This window comes from Diplotaxodon limnothrissa, linkage group LG7 (genome assembly GCF_057381915.1).
Source record: "Diplotaxodon limnothrissa isolate DT_005_m linkage group LG7, D_limnothrissa_male_GT1.1, whole genome shotgun sequence".
Taxonomy (NCBI): Eukaryota; Metazoa; Chordata; class Actinopteri; order Cichliformes; family Cichlidae; genus Diplotaxodon; species Diplotaxodon limnothrissa.
The window spans coordinates 43,056,242-43,076,101 of NC_140602.1; the positions used below are offsets into that span (position 1 = coordinate 43,056,242).

General features: G+C 40.4%; 1 protein-coding gene across 1 annotated transcript; it reads left to right on the plus strand.

The window, feature by feature from the left end:
• The first annotated feature begins 4,050 nt into the window (after positions 1-4,050).
• On the plus strand, positions 4,051-8,417 carry LOC146628844 (uncharacterized). Its single transcript, XM_085357084.1, has 8 exons — positions 4,051-4,168; positions 6,498-6,613; positions 6,682-6,724; positions 6,814-6,821; positions 6,931-6,996; positions 7,147-7,235; positions 7,352-7,463; positions 8,325-8,417. Exons 1-8 carry the CDS (start codon positions 4,051-4,053, stop codon positions 8,415-8,417), a joined length of 645 nt encoding a protein of 214 aa, XP_085213210.1.
• Positions 8,418-19,860: the final 11,443 nt, after the last annotated feature.

The following is a 19,860-nucleotide window of genomic DNA, read 5'->3' on the forward strand; positions in this document are numbered from 1 at the left end:
GCAGAGCTACAGATTAAAAATGTCCAAGGCGAAGCGGTCAAAGGTCTGGCTGTACTTCATAGCAAAATATGCAAACTCAGCAGCCTGCAACAAGTGCTTTAAGCTGATACTGTGATACTGTCAAAGGAGGTAACACCTCAAATCCGATGAAACACCTGGCGACGCATAGCGTTTTTTTTAAAAGCCCAGAAATGCGCCGTATTTGATAGCTTGCTGCGAGACCTCACACCGAGCACATCTACTGCGGGTGGGTTGCCTGTTATGCAACATCCCCCAAAAACACGAAGAGGAGAGTCCTGGCCCCTAGCCCTGCCAGTGTAGCAGAAATGATGACGGATGATGGTGGCAGCAGCCGTTCTTCTCTGCGTGAGTAGCTAATTTACGTTGAGTAGGCTAACCACGTTATTACATTAATGCATGTAAGGTGAACTAGCAAACATCATCATAGCTACATGCGGCTGTCCTCTTGTTTGATGGCAGATGCTCCCTTCACCCTGGCTAAAAAGGCTAAAATGACCAAAGAAAAAGTGGAAAACAGTTAAACATGAGAGGTTTAGGACAAAGTTTGTGTTTTTTCCATTGTTTAAGCACTGCTTCCAGCCAAGAGTGATACCATATCTGCCCTATAGCTGCAGAAAAGGCTAACATTGTTATCTTTTTACAAAAAACAGCTAAACATGAGAGGTTTTTGGACCAATTGTCTGTTCTCCATTCTTTAAGCACAGGTTTGAGCACCGTTTAAGCACCGGCACCGTTTCAAAAGTACCGATTTGGCACCGGTATCGGATAAAACCTAAACGATACCCATCCCTACTGCCAGGTAATATTCTGAGTATGTTTTTTTTTTTTGAACGAAGGAAGTTATAATTAAGGGGTTTTTGTAACTTCAAAACAAAGAAGGTACGTACTACAAGAAAAGGCTTTTGTGTTTCTGTTCATGGAGTGAAACTGTGGAACAGTCTGAATATGGAATTAAAGCAACGTCCAAACATAAAACAGTTCAAAAAGAGTTATAAAAATATGATCTTCTCGAACTATAAAGAAAGGGAAAATATTGAAATTAAGTGAATGTCTCTATTTAAAAAAAATACATAAAAAATTTCATAATGTGATATTATAGTTAGAAATGGCACGATACCACTTTTTTATGTCCGATACGATATCATAAATTTGGATATCTGCCGATACCGATATGAATCCGATATAGTATTTTTTAATCAACAAAACTGTTTTTTTAATATCTTGCTGCACTTTGTATAAGTTCATACTCAAGTTTAAATAAACAAGAACACTAAAGCTATTCTGTTATACCTGTATGCAAAAAGTACACTGCACCCAAAATATTTCATAGTTCAGCAAAACTGATCAATCTAATAAACTTAAACCTACACCATCCTCCCTATTCTGGTATTTTAAAGAGTACTTAGCAGAAACATTAAGCAACCTAACTAATAGGGTTGCAAACTCCCAGCAAAAAAATAAAAATACCCCACCCTCCACCTCATGATGCTTAATCGACGTAATCAACTTTAATTTGATGCAGTGTGGAAAAAAAATGCACAGAAATAAATTATTTTTCAAGAATAATTAAATAGATTCAACATCTTTCTTCAACAGAACTGCAGACTGCACAGATGGTATCTTCCCAACAGAAAAAGTACTATAGCTTACTAGGGTATATTAGACTTAACAGTTACTATATACAGTAATGGACTTCTATACATTTTACATCAGATTAAAACTTTGGGTGTAAGATTCAGATAATGATTTATTAAAAGCTAGACATTTTAAATGAGAATAAGAAAGAAAAGCATGTCTTTGTGCCCCCCTTTTTCCTGTTAATGCCCTATCGACCCCCTTGGCTAAACTTTGCTAGATCCGCCCCTGCACAGTTACCAGTAGTGATGTGCGATACCACTGATTTCCTTTCCGATCCGATACCAAGTAATATTCAGGGTGGTATCGACAATACTGATCAGATACCGATACTTTATTTATTGTATCTCAAATTATAGTGTTATAATGATTACAGGACATCAGATTACTTGTTCTTATCACTTAATCAGTAGCTGTTTTAGATACGGGCAACACGGCCGGTTGCCCGGGGTGGCACCGTGGTGGGGGGTGGCATCACGGGCATCGGCAAAAAAAAAAAAAAAAAATTGCTCGTACTCATGCTGTGTGACATCATGCCAGCACATACTGGGAATGGCATAGGCACCGATCGGTTTTCTATTGCCCATTTGCTGGGAGTAAGGGCGCCCTCCGTTTGCGAGGTGCGCCTGCTGCTTGCGGCACAGGGAGGAGAGGCCGGGGCGGCGGGGGATTCTCTGGCTGGCTGGAGCAGCGTCTAATAACCAACTCGCAAAATAAAACAAAATAAAAACAAACCATATAGTATATAGAGAGAGGTTGAGCCCCGGCTCGGACAGTCTCGGTCGTCGTGTCCTTGGGCAAGACACTTCACCCGTTGGTGGTGGTCAGAGGGCCCGGTGGCGCCAGTGTCCGGCAGCCTCGCCTCTCTCAGTGCGCCCCAGGGTGGCTGTGGCTACATCACCAGTGTGTGAATGTGTGTGTGAATGGGTGGATGACAGGTTGTGTAAAGCGCTTTGGGGTCCTTAGGGACTAGAAAAGCGCTATACAACTACAGACCATTTACCATTTAATGCACAATCCTGTGTGTGTGTGTGTGTGGGGGGGGGGGGCAGAGGGAGTCTTCGCCCAGGGCACCAAACAGGCTAGGACCGCCACTGCTGTTAATAATGCAGAGTCCATCATATAGAAATAAAAAAACTGAAGTTGTGCGCTATTTGAACACCTTGCCTGCCTGCAGCACTAAAGGACTCCCTGAGAGACGTCTGTCTCGCCCTAGCAGCACCTGTCCCTCTCCTCCTCTTCATTTCGCCTCAATATTCTCGTCATATTCTGTGATATGATTTACTCTGAGGTGTTTGACAAGGTTAGTGATGTTGCCACAACCATACATGCCAACCCTTCCGATTTTTTTCGGGAGAATACCGAATTTCAGTGCCCCTCCCGAAAATCTCCCGGAGCCACCATTCTCCCGAATTTCTCCCGATTTTCCACCCGGACAACAAAATTGAAAAACCATGTCGGGTTATCGGGTTAAACATGATATATAAGTCACTTTGATAACTTAAAAATGTTATTGTTTGGCTTTTTCAGTGTTTTATTTGTTCGTGAGTAAATCGGTTTGGCTGAGATTAAAGTTATTAGATTAGATTAAATTCAATTTAACTTTATTAATCCCTCGGGAGGGTTCCTTCGGGGTTCTGATACAGATGAATAAATGTCAAACAGAAAATGATTAAACAGAAGAGTTTACGTCAGTGCCCGGTCATATTTTAGATAGAAAGGAGCAGACGGCAGAGCTTCACTTCTTTAGACCGCGAAGGCCGGGTCCTCAGGTGGAAGTAGCCTTTGAATTTGGATACTCCCGCTGTTTCGGGGCCGTCCAATAATAACGGTGACATTTAACGTATTTTGTCCGATAAATAAACACTGTAAAATGTATTTACCCCCCCCCCCCCCCCCCCCCCCCCCAACAACCCCTTTGAATGTCTCCCTAGTATGACACCTGTTCTGGGAATTTCTCCTACCCCATAAACCGTCCTACCCGTTGTTCCTGAGCATGTGCACGCATGCGCACAACACAAAAAGGGAAGCTAAGCGCATCTGGCTGTGATTTCACGCTACTCCGTTGTCATATTTGCAGGAGAATAGGTAAGTAGTAAGTATTAGTACTTTTTTATTGACGTTGATACTTGATTTTTTAAGCCTTTGTGATTGCTTGTCAATATGAAAGTGAAGTCGCTATCTGCTTTCTGCACAAAACTGTCGAATTTGCAGCTTTGGTGAAGTCTGCTGTCAAGTTACTGGACACGTGGTATTTGCACAACACTTTTGAGTCCGCAGCTTCGGTGTTTTAAGGCTGTTTCGGTAATGTCGTTATTTAATAAGTTAAAATATTTGCATTGTTAACTGCACATATTGAAGCTCATAAGAAAATGTTTACTTACAATCGTAGATATGGAGAAGAAGTGGGAAGAGATTTACGCGTTCATTTCTGCGGGCTCCTACCCTTCAGGATATGACAAGGCTCAGAGGCAAAACCTCAGAAGATATGCCTCAAAATTCAAACAAAAGGGTCAGTAATTTATTGTTAATACTAACAACTCATATATGTGGTTAAATTAATTTCTAAATATATATTGTTTTACTGCAGATGGAGAACTCTTTGTTGGAACCAGAAGAGTAGTAAAAACCATGGATGATGCCAGGAAGATATTTCATGAGTTTCATTCATCTCCAATTGGAGGACACACTGGCACACACAAAACGCTAAATGTCCGATAATTTGAAGACGCACACAAAGTATTGTTGCTAAATTGTTTGTTTGTTAGAGAATATGTCATTAAGTGTTTTCGTTTTGTTTTTGTTTTTTTTACAAATGAGAATGTTGAACATTTACGTGAACTCCATAAATATTTTTACCTTAAAGATTCTGGAATGTGACCAGTGTCATGAAGTTGGGAAACCACTGACTGCTGTGCAACCATTGCAGTGTATTCAGGTAAATATTATGCCCCGTTTACCCATCAAACTATGCTTGTAGCTCATATTCATAAAGGCAGGAGGGTTTGCCACCTAATTTTAACCATCAATGTCAATGTGTACATTATACAAATTGTTATTCAAATTATTAATTTGTCCTTGATAGGTGTCTGAAGTGTGGGAACTTATTGGTATAGATCTTACTGGACCTCTTCCTAAAACTTCAAGCGGCTTCCAGTATATACTTACTGCAACTGACTACTTTTCAAAATGGGTTGAAGCTTTCCCATTAAAAACAAAATCTGCATCTGAGGTAGCCCAGCACTTGTGCTCCATTATATATAGACATGGCTGCCCCAAAAGGATTTTGTCAGACCAAGGCAGAAAGTTTGTGAATGAAGTAACTGTTAAATAATTTTCAGTTACATTTTTTAACTTTACTTCACTGGGGTCAAAGATTTTTTCTTGTGTGCTTGTATAAGCAGTATAACCTTGTCCTTATCTGTTGAAGCTCAACTCTGATCTTTGCAAGTTATTGCAAATTGAAAGAAGTGTCACAACAGCATACCATCCACAGACCAATTGTCTAGATGAAAAGACCAATGACAACATAAAAAGGTATGCCTAATTTTTATCTATCAGTTTTTAATAACATTACTTATGTTATTCAAACTTAATTGTTACTTAATAATTTATTAATTTCTTTACTTCTAATTAAACTTTCTGTCTTACTTACTGTCTTTACATATTTCTATGCCTGCATTTAGAGCCCTCCGAAAACTGGTGAATGACCAGCAGAATAACTGGGAGCTGTATCTAGATCCCACCCTGTTTTCACTGCGGTCAAAAGTACACACCACAACAATATACACACCTTTTTTTCTGATGTATGGAAGAGAAGCAGTATTTCCATCAGAAGTGCCTGCTCAAGTGCCGGTGAGTGTTTGTCAAATTCTTTCTATGTTAGAACTAAGAATTGAAACCATTTAAGAAAAAAACCCAGTAATGTCTTTATGAATATGATATCATCTTGTTTTAATTGCTAATATCTACAAAATTTTAGATTTCCAACATCATTCTGCCAGACGACAAAAGGTACAGTGACTATGTACAGTCTGAAAGTGAAGCACAACATGCAGTTAAAGAAACTGCACAAGAAAACATTGCGAAGTCACAAGACAAGCAAAAGGTTGCATATGCCAAGCGGGCCCTGAAAAAGTACAAAAATGTTGTGTACAATGTAGGGGATCAAATTCTGCTTCTAAATATGAGGAAACGTGGGCGAAAAGGAGGAAGACTTGAACCGGATTTTTCAGGTCCCTACACAATTGATGACTTCAGTGGAAAATGTGTTAGACTGAAAAACGCTGAGGGAAATACTTTAAAAAGTCTATACAGTATTGACCACATTAAACCCTATAGAAGAAGCCACCCTGTCCAAGTCTCAACTCCAACTGAACCTGTTGAGAGTAGCCCATCTTCTGAGATGTGGCCTTGCAGTCCTCAGCGTCATCATGAAGCGCTGCAAAATAACAGATCCTCTGTCATTCAGTTTGCACCAAAAATAGCTCAGGTAAAATCAGTCCAAGCACCAGAAGAGCTTGTACCAGTGACCCCCCAGAAACCCAGCGTGCAAGAAAAAGGTGGCATAGCTAAAAATCTCATTCTGACCGGTTGGTCAACTGTTGCCAGTTTGGCTAGTCGAATGGATAGAATGTTTTATTTTTTTCTCCCCTCTTACTAATTTTGACCTGTTGGTCCAATTTTGGCTAATTTCTGATTTACATAAAGCTACTCCCCTCTGGCATGTTTATTTTGTTGGCCCTTTGGCCCTTGTCTGCTTGTGGCCCATTGGCCATTGACCGTGATTTTCAAATGGCAACTGTTATTACTAAAGAAACTTATCATATTTTGTTTTTTAGTGAAGTGGCTTTGGGCTGCAAAGGACACCGGGCGTGTGGAGGCAGTGGTTGGGCCATGCAAATTGTATGACTCTTCTTTTCGCACACTGGAGGACAGTGGGTGGCTTTCTGATGAGGTAAGTGAAGTAATCATTTTTGGTCGTAGTGGTGGTCTGTAAAAATAATCTTCTTTTAATCCAAACAGGTCATTGATACATACCTGCACTGCCTCATTAGGAAACAAAAAGGCAAGTAAGAACGTATGCCGGTTATTTCACAAAGGTATTTTATACAATTTTGTAATCTTTTAAAAAAAACAAAATCTTGCATTTTTCAGAAACCCGTGTATCAGTTGTCTTGCGTTGTTGCAACCTCTCTGTTTTCTGGGAAGTTTAAATGTGTCAGCAAGGTAATGTAGATGTTAAACCTTTATAAACTTAAAAATATTCCACAGATGTTGTTTCCGGCTGAGGACATTTGGTTGTGCTCACTGAACTCTGGTGCACACTGGATCCTTGTGGTACATGTTCACACCTCATGTGTTTTTTCTCTTTTTTGTTTTACTGTTCTTTTTAGCAGCATATTCTTATTTTGAAAATGCTTACAATTGATTATGTTTACTTAAGTGAGTGTAATACACATATTCTACTAAATACAATTTTTATTTTAGGTTGTCAAAATCTCCTCACAATCTGTACTGCTGTTAGACCCTCTTGGAAATGAAGGTTGTTATGAAAGGAAAGTTATGCGTAACTGGAGGTATTCATCATTCATTAATTTTCTGTTTTGGGTTGTTTGGTTTGTGGGGGGTTTTTTTCTTTTTATTTAGAGCAAAATGCTGGCTACATTTTAAAAACTTGTTTTATTTTTATTAGGAATTTTCTGAGGATGAAAGGAAAGGAAGAGTCCCGAGTGGATTGGAAAATGGAGACTCTGCCACACAACAAGCAGATGGACTCCAGCAGTTGTGGAGTTTTAGTGTTGAAGGTATTTAATAAGCAATTGTATTTAATTGTATTTATTGTATTTGACTAGAATTAAGTTAATCAATTCCAATTACTGTAACATATTTTACAGTTTGCCAAACACTACCTTCTGAGTGGAGAGGTTACTGTCCACTCCAGAAGCCATTGGGCTGCAGCGCACTGAAATTGCTTGCGAACTGCTAGAACATGAAAGTAAGTTGAGTCATGTGCTTTTGTATTGCAATAGCACTTTCAGTTTTGTTTAAAAACTGTTAGGTTGAACGCCAGTGTGTTTCTAGGTAATGCTGATGACTACTGTGTGGTTTGTTCCATGCTGGAAGCCGATCCTGAGTCCAGTATGATTGAAATGGTAAAACAAATAAACCACAAATGCAATATACAGTGGCTTGCAATAGTATTCGGCCCCCTTGAACTTTTCCACATTTTGTCACTTTACAGCCAAAAATACAAATCAATTTTATTGTAATTCCACGTGAAAGACCAACACAAAGTGGTGTACACGTGAGAAGTGGAACAACAATCATACATGATTCCAAACAATTTTTACAAATTAATAACTGAAAAGTGGGGTGCGCGTAATTATTCAGCCCCCTGAGTCAATACTTTGTAGAACCACCTTTATCTGCAATTACAGCTGCCAGTCTTTTAGGGTATGTCTCTACCAGCTAGAGACTGGTAGAGACATTGGTCTTTCACGTGGAATTCCAATAAAATTGATTCATGTTTGTGAATGCAATCTGACAAAATGTGGAAAAGTTCATGGGGGCCGAATACTTTTGCAAGCCACTGTTGTAATTATTTTCTCATCAAATTCACAATGTTGGTTAACACACTTACACCCCCTACCCTTCTCCCTCTTCAGGTGCAGTGCGAGTTTTGTTCCAGATGGGCACATTTTGGATGTGCTCAATATGAGAGCAGCCTGGTCAAACACCTGTGCGACAAATGTGCATAATTTGTACACTGTTTCTTTTTCAGTTCTTTCTCCCTGTGTTCTGTTGGATCTATAAATGTCAAATATATGTATCTGTAAATATATTCAGTAAATACAGTGGGGCAAAAAAGTATTTAGTCAGCCACCGATTGTGCAAGTTCCCCCACCTAAAATGATGACAGAGGTCAGTAATTTGCACCAGAGGTACACTTCAACTGTGAGAGACAGAATGTGGAAAAAAAAAATCCATGAATCCACATGGTAGGATTTGTAAAGAATTTATTCGTAAATCAGGGTGGAAAATAAGTATTTGGTCAATAACAAAAATACAACTCAATACTTTGTAACATAACCTTTGTTGGCAATAACAGAGGTCAAACGTTTACTATAGGTCTTTACCAGGTTTGCACACACAGTAGCTGGTATTTTGGCCCATTCCTCCATGCAGATCTTCTCGAGAGCAGTGATGTTTTGGGGCTGTCGCCGAGCAACACGGACTTTCAACTCCCGCCACAGATTTTCTATGGGGTTGAGGTCTGGAGACTGGCTAGGCCACTCCAGGACTTTCAAATGCTTCTTACGGAGCCACTCCTTTGTTGCCCGGGCGGTGTGTTTTGGATCATTGTCATGTTGGAAGACCCAGCCTCGTTTCATCTTCAAAGTTCTCACTGATGGAAGGAGGTTTTGGCTCAAAATCTCACGATACATGGCCCCATTCATTCTGTCCTTAACACGGATCAGTCGTCCTGTCCCCTTGGCAGAAAAACAGCCCCATAGCATGATGTTTCCACCCCCATGCTTCACAGTAGGTATGGTGTTCTTGGGATGCAACTCGGTATTCTTCTTCCTCCAAACACGACGAGTTGAATTTATACCAAAAAGTTCTACTTTGGTTTCATCCGACCACATGACATTCTCCCAATCCTCTGCTGTATCATCCATGTGCTCTCTGGCAAACTTCAGACGGGCCTGGACATGCACTGGCTTCAGCAGCGGAACACGTCTGGCACTGCGGGATTTGATTCCCTGCCGTTGTAGTGTGTTACTGATGGTGACCTTTGTTACTTTGGTCCCAGCTCTCTGCAGGTCATTCACCAGGTCCCCCCGTGTGGTTCTGGGATCTTTGCTCACCGTTCTCATGATCATTTTGACCCCACGGGATGAGATCTTGTGTGGAGCCCCAGATCGAGGGAGATTATCAGTGGTCTTGTATGTCGTCACTTTTCTGATGATTGCTCCCACAGTTAATTTTTCACACCAAGCTGCTTGCCTATTGTAGATTCACTCTTCCCAGTCTGGTGCAGGTCTACAATACTTTTCCTGGTGTCCTTCGAAAGCTCTTTGGTCTTGGCCATGGCGGAGTTTGGAGTCTGACTGTTTGAGGCTGTGGACAGGTGTCTTTTATACAGATGATGAGTTCAAACAGGTGCCATTCATACAGGTAACGAGTGGGGGACAGAAAAGCTTCTTACAGAAGATGTTACAGGTCTGTGAGAGCCAGAGATTTTCCTTGTTTGAGGTGACCAAATACTTATTTTCCACCCTAATTTACAAATAAATTCTTTACAAATCCTACCATGTGAATTCATGGATTTTTTTTTCACATTCTGTCTCTCACAGTTGAAGTGTACCTCTGGTGCAAATTACTGACCTCTGTCATCATTTTAAGTGGGGGAACTTGCACAATCGGTGGCTGACTAAATACTTTTTTGCCCCACTGTATATACTGTAACTATAATGGAGTGAGTTCATTGTCAAAGTTTATATAGTCAGGTGTTCCAATCACTTCAATAGTGACAGCTGTATAACTTAAGCACCTTGGCATGCAGACTGCTTCTACAAACAAGTGCCAAACCATGCTACTGTTGTGATTATAAACTAGAAGCATACTCTGATAGGAAGAATTACGTGCCAAACCATGCTACCTTTGTTAATATAAACTAGAAGCATAATTCTGACGGGAAGAATTGCGTGCCAAAACATGCTACCTTTGTGAACGTGACCTACAAGCACACTTTAATGGGTAAAAAGAAGTGTCAAACCGAACTGGCTTTATGAATATCAGCTAAAAACATACTCTGATGGGCAAAGTTAAGTGGCAAACCGTCATACCTACTTAAATTGGTGCTGGAATTATTGTTTGGCAGCAGAAATGTGCATAAATTTCGTACAGTAGGACATTTTGCCAAAGTAGGGCAGTTTGTCATATGGCAGCTTAAAATTATCCTACTGGTAGGACGGTTTGCCAAAGTAGGACTGTTTGTCAGGGGACACCGTAAAATTATCCTACGGGTAGGACGTTTTGCCAAAGTAGGATGGTTTGTCAGAACACCACAACACCTCACTCTTGGAGCACTTTTTTGCCACATGTATCGCTAACCACGTCTCAGCTGTTTGTGGAGGTAAAATACGTCCGCACAATTACGCTCAGCCATTGTTGTGCGTGCGCACACCAAGGTGCTGCGAGACATTTATACAGCCGTATTTCGGACATGACTATGAAAGGCGGAAGAGGAAGTAGTTCCTTTGAATGTAGACAATCCGAGTGTTATAGTTTCTTTCCATTGTGTCCCTGTTGATGATAAACTACAAATTTACTCTAAATTACTAAAATATCGATATTTTAATGTGAGAATCGATTCTAGAACATAAATGATTGGCATCGGAGGAATCTATATTTCAGGATCGATCCGCACATCACTAGTTACCAGCCGTCAGCTACATAGAAAAGGATCCTGGTGTAGAAAGTAATATTAAATAAATTCTAACAACAGCTGATCAAGCTTAAACGTGCTGCTGTTGTTCAGCTGCTGGTTTCCTCTTTCTGGTGCAAAGTGGGCCAAAAACAAAGAAGAGAGACGGACTCGCGACAGAAAAGCCGATCAGCTGATCATTAATCAGTTTCAGGATTGAAGCACCAGCAGGAGAAGGGAGGGAGAGAGGCAGTCGCTCCATATATCGGTTGTTAAGCTTAACATGGGAATGTTTTACAAACATTCAGAGATGAACTTACACATTTGCTTTACTTCTCTCTGGGATAACTTCCTCGGAGATGAAATGCCACAGGTTTGGTAGCGAGGCTACAAATACACACAGCCGCTCTATCACGTGATGCATACTGCTGCGAGGTGCTACGGGTATGAGCCGAGTTATGCCGTGTCACAAGTTTTGTGAGGTGCTCTTTTGATATTTAATGGATCGGATTACATTTTTTATATCTCTCCGATATCCGATCCAGTAATTTATGTCAGTATCAGACAGATGCCGATATGTAATATCAGATTGGTCCATCTCTAATTATAGTATATAGTATATCAGAAATCTGTTCACTATTTTTTGTTACAAATTATATCAGTAAGGAAGCTGACTAAATATTAACTGATAATTTATGGCAAAGGGGTGGGATTAAATAAGTGTTTACTTCTTCCCACTCCCTTTCAACATGTAAATTAATCAGAATGTTTTTTTGTATGTATTTTGTATAGTATTTTTTCTCTCTTATTTTCTTTTCTAAATGTATCTGTATATTGTTCACATGTTGAAATAAATTACCAAATTACCAAAGAAAACCCAAAAAACTTAGTTACAGCCTTGTTCCAATCTTGCTGTGCTTCACATCACAACTTGTTTTTTTTTTTTTTAGATGTGTTGATGCCATTAGATTCAAACTAAGATTTTTATTTTTCACGAAACAGTAAAATGTCTCAGTCTAAACGTTCCATCCATCCATCTGTTTACTTCTGCTTATTAGGAGTCATGTGTCTACGGTGATTTACTGAGCATTTCATAAAAATGGTGGCTGCAGGACAAACTGAAGCAAATTGGTAGAGCGGTGACTGTCAAAATTAGTACAATGCTCTCCTTGCCCATCAGCTGCAATTACTCTACCTTCCCAGGAGTCTAGTTTGATCTCTTTTAGAGACAACATATCTCATCACCACACTGCTGGTGAATGTGTTGCCTTTTGGAAGGCAGTCTAACCGGGTTTTGAAATCAGACAAAGCAAGTTTCAACTACTTAGGTTTCATTTGGACTCTGGCACACAAGTTATCACTACTGAATTTCCAGGGTAGAGAGTAAAGACTTGAGCTGGTCCCTGAGCTTGTCTCTGAAGCTCTGGGTATGAACGCAGAGCTCCAGAGCTTCAGGAGGCTTTAATTAGCTCATCCTTTCAAATGTAATAAGGTGTCTGTTCACATCTGACTCATCAGTCTGTTACAGAAGGAATCAGTCATTGCCAGATGATTCATCTTCCACATCACACTGAGATACTGTGAGCCTAGAGAGCATTTTAAAACTAATATTGTCTGCTCTTGTCACTGAGGGGTTCACATCAGCCATCCCATTTAAGGCTAAGTTATTGAAGAGACTGTGTACAGACAGTTTATCAAACAGTTTACAGTCAAAGTGATACATGCAACTCATAATCGCAGATGAATTTTTAAATTTAAAGATGTTTAGATTAAAATGAACAAAAATTTAAATCATTTTCTTTCAACGAAACTAACACAGGAGCTATTAAGCCATATAAATACTTGACCCCTTAACAACAATCTCCTCCACTCAGAAACACAGCTACTCTGGCTGCTCCCTTATTCCCCAGGGGCCACCACAGTAGATAGCTCCACATGTGTTAAGTTGCCAGAATTGTACACTGGATGTCCCTCCTGATGCAACCCCAAAGGCTTGTGTCTCCTCCTGGGGGTTAAACTGGGTATTTTTTGCTTTTTATGCGAATGTGTAAACCACTACACTCTGGTCCTCCACTCAAGAATCCTGTTAAGCAAACAGTGACTTTTTTTCCCTCAATTTCTGAACACCCTCCACAAAAACTGTTTCCAACAGCAATTTTCTTAGCCTGTCAGTATGGCATTGTGCTGCAGAACAAAGAAACCAGCTAACAAGCCATCATTATCACTTCAGGGACCCAGAATACACATTCCCCTAGGATGCTGAAAAACACAGACGTAAAAACAAAAATATCATTAGGGATTTTAAAAAACCCACCAAACATATATTCCAGAGCAGAGTAGAAGTGTTTTTTCAGCAGAAGAGGTGCATAAAAACCACAGCCCTGTCTGTTTGCGGAGCTCAACAAGACCATTACCACAGGGATTTGCAATGATCAGCTTCACATTGCTACAAATGCTATGATTCATTTTGTCTTAATGAACAATTCGTTTGTTTTTCAGGGCTACGCCAGGTCACTTATGGCGGCATCCCATAAGGCTTTATTGTTTACAACTGCAGACAGAGTTGGGTCAAAGACTTCTTGTGTTTCAATGTCAGCAGAATAAAGAAAACAATGCCACAATCAGACCTGCCTTAATTGCAACACTGCAACCCATAAATCACACTGACGCATGGACACATGTAGGAAGACACACACACTTATACACACTGTGTGTGTATAAGTGTGTGTGTCTTCTTTTTTTAATATATATACACTCACACAACGACAGGCAAGCATGCATTATACAGTACCATTAGAAATGCACACTGGCCAGCGTACACACAAACTATAGTACTTCATAAGTTTCTTAAACCATAGTGCCTCTTCTGGCTTAAAGATAGATGCAGAATTTTGGCTTAAATTAATGAAAAGAGTAACAACAGGCTTACTTAGGTGTTCAAACATACAGTCAAGTAAATAAATACATTACAGGAGGGTCTTTTTGAATATCTTTTTATATAAATTGTATGTCTGGTAAAATTGCATGCCGTTGTTACATTTTTTTTAGTCTGCTGACTAGATCACCACCTTTAAATTTTAATTACCTAACCCTAAATGACTTTAGGCATGTCAATAATGGTCTAGAATGAAACCTACTCACTATGAGTTATAAATTATAAGTCACTTACCTGACTTATAGAAGTTTGTCCCATGACATCATGTGCACATTGCTGGAGAGATGTCCCCTATATTGGATGAGATACCACCATCTGTTGTGAGGGGAAATGTATATTCCCTAATGGTTGGTGAGTAGTGCTTGTAGGTTTCTGGCTGTCAGTAGGTGAAATTGGTCACGAAGAGGGTGCTGCACCAAAAATCTCCTTTGGTTTCTAGAAACTTGTTGGCCTCTTTCTGTAGCCAACATGTTTTTAAATATGCACCTTTTAACTTACAGTGGGGCAAAAAAGTATTTAGTCAGCCACCGATTGTGCAAGTTCCCCCACTTAAAATGATGACAGAGGTCAGTAATTTGCACCAGAGGTACACTTCAACTGTGAGAGACAGAATGTGAAAAAAAATCCATGAATTCACATGGTAGGATTTGTAAAGAATTTATTTGTAAATCAGGGTGGAAAATAAGTATTTGGTCACCTCAAACAAGGAAAATCTCTGGCTCTCACAGACCTGTAACGTCTTCTGTAAGAAGCTTTTCTGTCCCCCATTCGTTACCTGTATGAATGGCACCTGTTTGAACTCATCATCTGTATAAAAGACACCTGTCCACAGCCTCAAACAGTCAGACTCCAAACGCTGCCATGGCCAAGACCAAAGAGCTTTCGAAGGACACCAGGAAAAGTATTGTAGACCTGCACCAGACTGGGAAGAGTGAATCTACAATAGGCAAGCAGCTTGGTGTGAAAAAATCAACTGTGGGAGCAATCATCAGAAAATGGAAGACATACAAGACCACTGATAATCTCCCTCGATCTGGGGCTCCACGCAAGATCTCATCCCGTGGGGTCAAAATGATCATGAGAACGGTGAGCAAAGATCCCAGAACCACACGGGGGGACCTGGTGAATGACCTGCAGAGAGCTGGGACCAAAGTAACAAAGGTCACCATCAGTAACACACTACAACGGCAGGGAATCAAATCCCGCAGTGCCAGACGTGTTCCGCTGCTGAAGCCAGTGCATGTCCAGGCCCGTCTGAAGTTTGCCAGAGAGCACATGGATGATACAGCAGAGGATTGGGAGAATGTCATGTGGTCAGATGAAACCAAAGTCGAACTTTTTGGTATAAACTCAACTCGTCGTGTTCGGAGGAAGAAGAATACTGAGTTGCATCCCAAGAACACCATACCTACTGTGAAGCATGGGGGTGGAAACATCATGCTATGGGGCTGTTTTTCGCCAAGGGGACAGGACGACTGATCCGTGTTAAGGACAGAATGAATGGGGCCATGTATCGTGAGATTTTGAGCCAAAACCTCCTTCCATCAGTGAGAACTTTGAAGATGAAACGAGGCTGGGTCTTCCAACATGACAATGATCCAAAACACACCGCCCGGGCAACAAAGGAGTGGCTCCGTAAGAAGCATTTGAAAGTCCTGGAGTGGCCTAGCCAGTCTCCAGACCTCAACCCCATAGAAAATCTGTGGCGGGAGTTGAAAGTCCGTGTTGCTCGGCGACAGCCCCAAAACATCACTGCTCTCGAGAAGATCTGCATGGAGGAATGGGCCAAAATACCAGCTACTGTGTGTGCAAACCTGGTAAAGACCTATAGTAAACGTTTGACCTCTGTTATTGCCAACAAAGGTTATGTTACAAAGTAGAGATGGACCGATCCGATATCACGTATCGGTATCGGTCCGATACTGACCTAAATTACTGGATCGGATATCGGAGAAAAATAAAAAATGTAATCCGATCCATTAAATATCACGAAAGCACCTCACAAAACTTGCAACACGCCGTAACTCACCTCAGAAAGTTAGCACGTCGGAGCAGTATGCATCACGTGATAGAGCGGCTGTGGCATGTGGGACCTGTTGGTGGTCTGGATAGCATGTGGAGCTTCGCTAGCAACCCGGCATTTCATCTCCGACAAAGTTATCCCGAGAGAAGTAAAGCAAGTGTGTAAGTCCATCTCTGAATGTTTGTAAAGCATTCCTGCGTTAAGCTTAACAAGCGATATATGGAGCGACTGCCTCTCCTGCTGCTACTTCAATCATGAAACTGCTTAACGATCAGCTGATCGGCTTTTCTGTCGCGAGTCCGTCTCTCTGGTTTGCTTTTGGCCCACTTTGCACCAGAAAGAGGAAACCAGCGGCTGAACAACAGCAGCACGTTTAAGCTTGATAAGCTGTTGTTAGAATGTATTTAATATTACTTTCTACACCAGGATCTTTTTCTACGTAGCTGACGCTGGTAACTGTGCAGGGGCGGATCTAGCAAAGTTTAGCCAGGGGGGCCGATAGGGCATTAACAGGGAAAAGGGGGGCACAAAGACATAGTTTTCTTTCTTATTCTCATTTAAAATGTCTAGCTTTTAATAAATAATTATCTTACACCCAAAGTTTTAATTTGATGTAAAATGAATAGAAGTCAATTACTGTATATAGTGACTATTAAGTCTAATATATATACCCTAGTAAGCTATAGCACTTTTTCCTTTGGGAAGGTACCATCTGTGCAGTCTGCAATTTTGTTGAAGAAAGATGTTGAATCTATTTAATATTTCTTGAAAAATAATTGATTTCTGTGCATTTTTTTTTCACACTGCATCAAATTAAGGTTGATTACGTCGATTAAGCATCATGAGGTGGAGCGTGAGGGGTGGTTCCCTATTTTTTATTTATTTATTTTTGTTGCTGGGAGTTGGAACCCTATTAGTTAGGTTGCTCAATATTTACGCTAAGTACTCTTTAAAATACCAGAATAGGGAGGATGGTGTAGGTTTAAGTTTATTAGATTGATCAGTATTGCTGAACTATGAAACATTTTTTTTTGCATACAGGTATAACAGAATAGCTTTAGTGTAGTTGTTGTTTTAAACTTGAGTATGAACTTATACAAAATGCAGCAAGATATTTAAAAAAACAGTTTTGTTGATTAAAAAACACTATATCGGATTCATATCGGTATCGGCAGATATCCAAATTTATGATATCGGTATCGGTATCGGACATAAAAAAGTGGTATCGTGCCATCTCTATTACAAAGTATTGAGTTGTATTTTTGTTATTGACCAAATACTTATTTTCCACCCTGATTTACGAATAAATTCTTTACAAATCCTACCATGTGGATTCATGGATTTTTTTTTTCCACATTCTGTCTCTCACAGTTGAAGTGTACCTCTGGTGCAAATTACTGACCTCTGTCATCATTTTAGGTGGGGGAACTTGCACAATCGGTGGCTGACTAAATACTTTTTTGCCCCCCTGTAGAAGGCAGCGTTCTCTGTTTCCAGTTTGAAAAACACTTTCAAGTTTTACTACTTTTTGGCTAATAGTTTGTGAGTAATGACTTGCTGTCTACCATGCAAACAATGGTTTGCCAGTGGTTGTCTGGTGATGTATCTGACTAGTCTTTAGGCTTGTGTAACTCAGGCTTTAGCAACCGATTTCCCAGCAGCTACCATGAACCTCGAGCAACTACTCATCAACCAGTTGGGGAAAAGTTTTTTCCTGTTGGTTGCTAGATGGTTGCAGACCAATCCTGTGTGACTTATGCCCTTACTCGCTTGCACCACCTTGACACAATGATTGTCACACATCCAAAAAGGGAAGACAGCACTCATATGTGTGCAAAGGCTCATGTTTCCAGTGGGTTACCAGCTGCTCTTTGACAATGGATTACAGCAAATCTCAGTGTAGGCATTCATGGTTAGACCCTGAATTTACGCCACACTGAACTTGGTATCTTGGGTTTCAAATAAAACAACTGGTGGACAGATTATCATGAAAATGGATGCATACAGTTATCAGACCCCTTTCAGTGTTTATTTATTTGCTGATCCACTGACTTTTTACCATCAGTTTCAACTTACTTTATTACAAAATACCTAAACCTAATCATACAAATCCCATCATCCTCAGCTGTAATGGGCTACATTACACCCACTCAACATGACAATTTTAGCATTGCGGCTTCTGTTGACTCGTATCATAGACTTGCTTTGTTATAGTCAATCCTTTTGCAGTCAAAACGATTGGTCAGCAGGAATATTTTATATATTTAGGATAGGAATCAAGGCCATGCATGGACAAACATAGACCTTACTTCATATTACAGACTTTGTATTGGAGCAGTTTTCAGCTGTGCAACTGCTTATACCAGCTAGCCAGCCTACATGTCAAAGAAACAAAATGGTAAGGAGAAGGGAAGAAGAGAGGGTCATGTTGAGGATTGTTGGCATAGCAACGGTGGGGAAAATGGAATGGGATAACAAGTGATGTATCTGCAAAATGAATGTCAGTGGAGATGGTTCGTGATAGTGAAAAGGTTCTGTTCCATTATACCTGACAGGTGCTCCTAGTTATTTAGTTAGCTAGAGTAGAGACCCTGAGATTCCTGTGTCAGCAAGAAGAGTACCTGGCACTTCAGCATACAAAGGACAAAGGCAGAAGTATAAGTCTCAGACTAAAGTGAATATGGAAGTGGAAGTTCAGGTAGAAGTGTGGCAGTGCAGGCTGTTTGTGGTCCAGTGTGATAACAGTATCCTCTGATGTGGTAGACAGATTTTGTTCTGACTGACTGAATTGTTCCTCTGTTTTACCTACAGATAGGTAAAAGAACCAGAAAGTGCTAAATATAAAAAAGCAAAATAAGCGCATGATACCCCCAATTTTGTACATCTGCTGCAATGTATTGAATTAATCTAAAAGCACATCATTCATGAGGTCTATAAATGAAAATGTTTACATCCTTTCCTGATATGCACAGGTCCTCTGGGTTTATTTTAATTAGGGTGCAAATTATATCAGAGTAGGTACAGTAAGTGGGCAAGACAAATTGCATAGGAAATGCCACATTAACATGTAATAAGACTGAACTAAGTAATCCCTAATTATGTTGCCCTTTTAGAAAGGGGAGCATGTCTGTGATCCTGTGGAAAAAGACCAATTTTCTGAGTATGCTACAAGTGTTTCGGGGCTCATATGCACTTAGCCTATAACCTTTTTCATCAGGAAATTGTTATACACAAATTATGCCCACGGGTATTATTACATGTAAAGAATGGTCAGTTTAGGCTGGCTCCAAAACCAAATAAATCCCCAAATGCCCTAATGTCATACTCAAATGCCCAGCATCATAGCAGAGAAAGGATGTGTACTGCCTGTACAAAGAATCGTTTTGGTCTTTAAAGGTAATAGCCCACTGTGCTGCTGCTTTGGTTCACGGTTCAACCCTCCTGGATGGTTTTGATCTTTCTGTGTGTTCTCCCTGGCTGTATGGGTTTTCCTTGGCTGTATAGGCTTTCCTTTGGTATTCTGGCTTCCTCTCACAGTCGTAAGACATATGGAGTTGGTTAATTAATGAGTCTAAATTTGCCATAGGAGTGGATGTGAGAGCGTGTGGTTATTTGTCTCTCTGTGTTGGTCCTGTGATGGACTGGTGACCTGTCAAGGGTATACCCTGCATTTTGCCCCATGAAAGCTGTGATGGGCTCCAGCCCCATCTGTGGCCCTAAGCTATATAAGAGCTTAAGAAAATGGATGGATGGAGCGAACTTTATTTAGGCTTAAATGTTTGACTGACAGGTGGATGCCAACACAAGCAGCTG

Bases quoted from the DNA above. Each gene is read 5' to 3' on its own strand.
- LOC146628844 (XM_085357084.1), top strand. From the start codon at position 4,051: ATGGAGAAGAAGTGGGAAGAGATTTACGCGTTCATTTCTGCGGGCTCC. The intron at 4,169-6,497 runs GTCAGTAATTTA...TTTGTTTTTTAG, and splicing joins CTCAAAATTCAAACAAAAGG to TGAAGTGGCTTTGGGCTGCA. The intron at 6,614-6,681 runs GTAAGTGAAGTA...TAATCCAAACAG, and splicing joins GTGGGTGGCTTTCTGATGAG to GTCATTGATACATACCTGCA.